General features: G+C 48.3%; 1 protein-coding gene across 2 annotated transcripts; it reads left to right on the top strand.

Moving 5' to 3' along the window:
- LOC120643773 lies at positions 1–2066 on the top strand. 2 transcript variants are annotated; one of them, XM_039920246.1, is made up of 6 exons: positions 1–54; positions 198–254; positions 368–412; positions 1056–1126; positions 1267–1383; positions 1677–2066. In XM_039920246.1, exons 1-6 carry the CDS (start codon positions 36–38, stop codon positions 1737–1739), a joined length of 372 nt encoding a protein of 123 aa, XP_039776180.1. In that variant the 5' UTR covers positions 1–35; the 3' UTR covers positions 1740–2066. The 2 variants fall into 2 exon arrangements, with proteins under 2 accessions (XP_039776180.1, XP_039776179.1); XM_039920245.1 differs by having other exon boundaries at positions 7–54; positions 198–269.
- The last annotated feature ends 4388 nt before the right edge of the window (positions 2067–6454 follow it).

Below are 6454 nucleotides of genomic sequence, written 5' to 3'. Positions count from 1 at the left end.
CCCGCACAAACACTGACACTGCTGCTGCGTTCACAATGACAACCGGCGGCTCAGGTTCCGTCGTCCGCCGGCCCCTAATTACGTGGCTAGCATCATTTTTAATTACGTCCAGTTTAATCTTTCTAGTTCTCCTATCACCTCTTTTTTGATTCACCCATCGGGTTTTCTTAGACATCCCTTTGCTGTATGTTCCACAGGTTCATTAACGAACAAGGATGACCTTACAAAAGGTCGAGAGGATCTCCCAGAGTTAGGTAAACCAATAAAAGGTGCACGCGAGTGAGCTTGCTGATGTTTCGATGATCTTTTTTCTTTTAAATTTGCAATAATGCACACACTGATTTCAATTTCAACCTAAAACCATCAGGATCAGAAAATAAAGGAAAAGGAAAAGGAAAAGCAGAGAATCAAGGTACTCATACTATTTTATTAATTTTTGTTACTGAAATGCACACCTAAGATTAGCTAATCTTAGGTGTTTGCTGTTTGCCCACGTACCAAAAGTACCACTTTGGTCAGTTACCAACAACTATATGGATTTTTTCAAAAAAAACATGTTCTAAAGTCATAACATTATTACGGAATGATTCATTTTAGAAACTGAATTTCAGAGGTGATCGACGACTTAAAGTTTCACCACATGCATGTCGCTGGTTCCTATGCTAACAACAATCACTACCAAATTCAATGAATGGTGGCACCTGCCATTCACACTACAAACCCAATATAATTATTCAGTTTTCTGTTTGCCCACGTACCCTCATAATCTATTAACCCATTTAACTCCCGCAAACTATTTAATTTAGGTTTTCATTTTTCACCCGTAGTGAGATTTGTGCTTTTTGCTTCTCATGTAGTAGTAAAACAAATAAATATATTTATTACATATACTAATTCAAGATGGAGAAGCTGCCTTTTCAACTATATATAAAGTAACCTAAATCTCTTGTGGAAACTTCTTCCCGCTTTCTTTTATATTCGTGTCACAAGACGCACACATGAGCATGCAACGGTCGTCATTATTGAGCTTGAATTGTGTTTTGAATCCTAAACAGAAAAAAGGATGCTGCCCGCTGGTGTATTTATCTTGACTGCCATTGCTGCCATCGAAATTGAGCATGAACAGGTGAGGTCGTACGTCATGCTATTCTCCTTAATATATATAGTCGTAAATTTGTGCTGCCTAGTTGCATATTATCAATAATTTATTTATCTAACGCTCCTATGTATGTTAGTAACAAGCAGTCGTCTTTGTTGTGGGCTTAGGGCAATCCTAAAAAACACATTGTGCAGCTGACTCGCGCTGATGCTTTTCCGGAGATATCCATTACTTTTCTTACCGAGGCTCCAAATGAACCACTCGTCCAGGAAATAAAACAGAAGGTACTGTACTGTATAAAACAGAAGGCTCCAAACATGAGGGCTAATAGATGAGCTAATTTATTAGCCAAGTCTTCAACTAGTTGTTAGCCAACTATAGCTAATTTAAGTGATTTTTTCTCTCCAACTAGTAACTAGTCATGTGCATCCAAACAGGCCCTGTATGTGGCAACTCATCAAACCTTTCTGCTCTCATTGATGCAATCATAGATTTCCCTTGCTCATGTACTTCGATTATTTTGAGCACGGGATGAATTTAATTTTCTGATTTATGTCATGTCGTACTGTATGCACAGGTGAGAGAATGTGAGATTATTTTGAGCTTCCTTGAGACCGTCCATCAAGACACTGTTGAATGACGCTGCTAAAGGAAACTCAGCGTGTGACAAGAACAAGTGCAGTGGAGACACACAGCTTGGGCGATGTCTTCGTATCATTCATCTGGTGACATGTATATGTTCCAGTGTTCCGCTTGCAGACACTTATGTTTGGGCTTCGATTATGTTGAGCAGCTTTTGTTAGGGCCTAGCTGCTGCATGCTTCCTTAATTTATCTTGTTCAGTCTTCGTTTCAGCTCTTTCAATTGTTGTCCTGTGGTCGTGTCCAGGCTTAGAGGTGGCCTGCGTAACTTGTTCACTCTCATGCATGTTCGTAATAATGATGTCAAAAGTGTTCACTTCTGTGAATCGGTGTGCCCCCTCTTCTAGTCAATCTTCTTATGTTGAAGTAACCTTTCTCCATCATTTACTGGAATATGATGCATGGGCCCAGCTGCCATTAGCTAGGATGTGTGCAGATATCTTTCCCATGTTGCTTTGCCGGAGTACAAACTCCCCTCCTCTTGCCTCCTAAATACGACTGTTTGATGAGATTTTGTACCACCATATGAGCTATGTATGTTAATATGGATCATGTGTGTCATATCTCTAAGCAAGAAGGAGAAAAGAAGCAAGAAAAAGAGAAAAAGCTAGCAAGCTCGTGGGTTTCATATTCATATGCATGCACGTGACAGCTAATGTGAATGTGGCGTCCTGATACGTGAACAAAATCAAGATAGAGTACATGCGTGTTCATGTACGTACTCGCTCGTGGCTTATAGTCTTGGTCCACCGGCCAGCCTGCTGCCCTGCTGCCATACGAAGATGGAATCCCACGGTCGAAGAGGATTCACTCAACATGCGTCCGCAAAAACGACGACGAGTATGAGTATCTCTTTTGGATGGATATCCCTCCGCAACGACTTCCACGCTGCTCCCGTGAAATAAGCCAACGCTCAACAGAGTCTCGGCGGCGCTCGATACGCGGCCAGGCCTCGGCCCCTGCCCTATCTGCTGCCTGTAAAAAGCCATCACCTCTTCTCGTTAAGGGGACTTCTTTTTTGGGCTGGAGGAGGTTCCCATGGAGGAAAGGAAAGAGTCCGGCCATCAGGATGACGGCGTCGACGCAGAGGAAGAAAGCAGCAGTCACACGAGACCCGGTGCACCGAGGGGCCCTCCTTTTTCCATCGGAGAGGAGCCGGGCGAAGGAGCTGGGGCGAGGCGCGCCCCAGTCAGCCAATCTCCATCGGAGATGCCGACGCCGTGCACCTCCTGCTCGCCTTGACGAGTGGAGGAGATCAAGGAGCTCACGCTGGTGCACGGAGGAGCCAGGAGAGACGTGCTCATCCTCTCCGCATCCATCGTTGCCAAGCCGCCGGCACCAGGGATGAAGTCCTCGCGTAGGAGCAAAGGCAGCAGCACGGCGCCTCCGGCTAGATCGCCGTCGACATCCACTTGCTCGTTGTGGACGACCACTTCGGCTCGACTGTTGGCGGAGCTGCGGCACCTCTCGTCCTCAGTCCTCACATCCACCTGCTCGTCGTCGACGACCAGCTTGGCTCGGCTGCCGGCGGAGCGCCCTCGTCGTCGACATCCACCCGTGCTCATCGTCCTCGCGCCCACCACGTCAAGCACGTAGACGAGGTTTCCGAGATTGGATTGAACGGCACGTGAAGCAAGGAAGGAGAGAGACGGCCAAGAAGCCAGCCATGGTCCCATCGCCATCAAGATGCTGCCGCCGCGGGCCGACGCAGCATGACAACGACAACGCCGGCCAACGCACCTAGACGTCGTGCCATACAAGACGGGCTGCCGAGCAAGCTTGGCGCCGCCAACACCGACACATCCACACTATACCCGGAGTTCATGTATACGAGATCATTGTCGATGACGGCTATCTTGCGGATCTACTACGTGTTCACGACCAACCACTACTACAAAAAACATTAACCGAGGCGGGCAAAAACGCTTAACCGATGCATTTTTGACAACCGCCTCGGAGATCGTCACAGTAAATAAACCATTTTCCGAGGCGGTTGCTTGCCCGCCTCGGTTAATCAAATAAAAAAACAAAAAAAAGCCTGTGGACAGGCCCGCCGAGCCCATCCACAGGCCCGCCAAGCCCATCCACAGGGAGGCCTGCCGCCGCCGCCCCGCTGCTGCCGGGGAGGGCCCCCTCCGCGCCCTGCTAGGCCGGATCCGCCGCGCCGCCGCCGGGGAGGGCCTCCTCCGGGCCCTGCTCGGCCGGATCCGCCGCGCCGCCGCTGGGGAGGGCCTGCTCCGCGCCCTGCTCGGCCGGATCCGCCGTGCCTCCTCAACGACGAGGGCCGAGGCCACGCCGGAGGAGGCCGGAGGAGGCTGCCCGTGGCGGATCCGGCCCTGCCACGCCGAGGACCGGGGCCCCGCCACGCCGTGCCCCCTCCACGCCGTCCACGCAGGGGCGCTGCGCCGGCGGGTCCACACCATGCTGCGAGAGGGAGAGGGGAGAGAGAGGGAGGGAGAGAGGGAGAGGGAGGCGGTGGAATGAGGGGAGTACCGGAGACCTAGGGTTATGTTTGTTTTATACTCTTTTTCAGGTATTGGGCTCATATGGGCCGCATTTGGGCTTGATCTATTAACCGAGGCGGACTATTGTAAGGTGACCGCCTCTGAAAATAGAACTATTAACCGAGGTGGTTACTTTAATGTTGACCGCCTCGGTTACTCTATTTTGCGATGCGGTTTTTTCTGACCGCTTCGGTTAATAAAGAATGACCACCTCGGTTAATAGAAGGCATTAACCGAGGCGGTTTTTTAATGTGCCTGCCTCCGAGGCCTATTTTAAGTGCCTCGCAAAATGGAATTCTGTAGTAGTGAACTCGACCACGACAAGCTGATGAGGCATGTGATTCGGTCCAACTCCCGGCCATGCATCTTCAATCTACTACTACAACTGCTCTGCCGTTCGAGACCGACGAGGCCGAACGACACGAGTGGGCGCCGCTGATGTTCCAGCTGCGCTACACCAGCTCATGGACACTGACAAGGCAATGGATGACCCTGACGCCCACATCTACACCACCACCACCATCATGCATGGTGAACGTGAAGCGAAGACCGAAGACAACGACCACAGCAGCAGAATCGGAGGTACTCCAGCAAGCCAATCTTGCGGAGGTAATTAACCGGAAGCTTTCAAGGCTCCGAGAACCAGAAGACCACATCGCCCAAGTTAGATCTGCCCAACGGCAGGCTATGGAGCGCACATACATATAAGGGAACTGGTATTTGTATTTTCTAAAATATGAATACGAGACATTCTCACTATACCCGGAGTTCATGTATATGAGACAACGCCGGCCAACACAGCTAGACGTCGTGCCATACAAGAGGGGCTGCCGAGCAAGCTTGGCGCCGCCAACACCGAAACATCCGCACTATACCCGGAGTTCATGTATACGAGATCATTGTCATCCGCGTCAAGCACCTCCCGGTCGACTACGAGATCATTGTCATCCGCTGCTCCATTCCCCCTCTAGATCCCCTCCATTGCAGCACCAATACTTCGAAAGAAGCAGCAAAATGGATCAAGGAGGAAGAGAGGATCGAGGAGATGTGCAAGATCGGTATTTCCCTGACCTTCCCTTGCGGATTCTCATGGGGAAACCCTAGGTGAGGCTTGAGTCCGACTGGACATTTGCTTTGAGGTTGCTTGGGCGTGGTAGTTCATGGTAGGGAAGGGTTCGGTGTGAAGGGTTAGTGGTAGATCTTGAATTGATGTTTGTCAGGAGTTTCTTGACTGGGGAGAGGTAATTTCGTGGCTATTTAGGACTGTGTATTGGAGGATAAAATTATAAAAAAATTATATTATGGTAGTAGACTCGAGTATCTTTCTTTTGATACAAAAATCGTGTTTATGGCTGCTGGAAGTTTTGGTCGATTTTTTTTTGTGACCCAGCTTTTCTGACAAATTTCTGGACAATTTAAGATCTATTCCATTTGAGCCACTTTATGGGCATAATTGGTTCACACAATGAATACCAAAGTTGTAGAGAATTTAGTAATCTTACTAAAGTGTGTCTATTTGCAATTTTTGGTGGAGTAGAACTCGACATATAGCAGGATTATTGTGTCTGTTCATGTTTGCCCAGCAGATCTAGCAGTCTGTTCATTGGTGTTTTTCATCTAGTAAATGGCCTAATTGTGTTATGGTCGTCCAAGTCTATCGGAGGAGCCTAAGCCCAGCCACATCCAGACGCTCACACTACTTGTAGTTAGTTACTTTTGCATTTGAATTCTGTAATCAGCAGTTGTCCTATGACTACAAAAGCATGTACTGAATGTTAATGAAGTAAGCTTGGAGATCAATCTGATCTCTCGGGCCTCTTGTGTCCAACTTCCTCTCTGCAACACGCTCCTTGCTCGCCGCCGGCCGCCAGGACGGTGCTGCAACCTCGCCGCCGCCGCCGGGACGCGAGTCCCCGTCCTCCAGTCACCCACGAATACAACCTGAGGTACATCAATCCTAACAAATTGGCTCTTCCTAATGTGAAGACTTTTGTAGAGGGATAAAATTTCTTACTTCCAGAAAAATTTCATATTTGTTTATGGTATAATATAGGAGATATGATTATTTTAAATGTTGGTGCCTGGGCTGTTAGGTAGTTTGGAAAGCGCTGTTTTGAACTGTATATTAGGTGACCTTAGAGATATGATAAAATTATGATCTTGCTTCCAAAGTTGTAGTTTATTCTCTCTAGTTTCCAAATATATATTTA

This window comes from Panicum virgatum, chromosome 8K (assembly GCF_016808335.1).
Source record: "Panicum virgatum strain AP13 chromosome 8K, P.virgatum_v5, whole genome shotgun sequence".
Taxonomy (NCBI): Eukaryota; Viridiplantae; Streptophyta; class Magnoliopsida; order Poales; family Poaceae; genus Panicum; species Panicum virgatum.
Note: the sequence above shows the minus strand (reverse complement) of the source record. Positions and strands in the feature narration are given on the sequence as shown.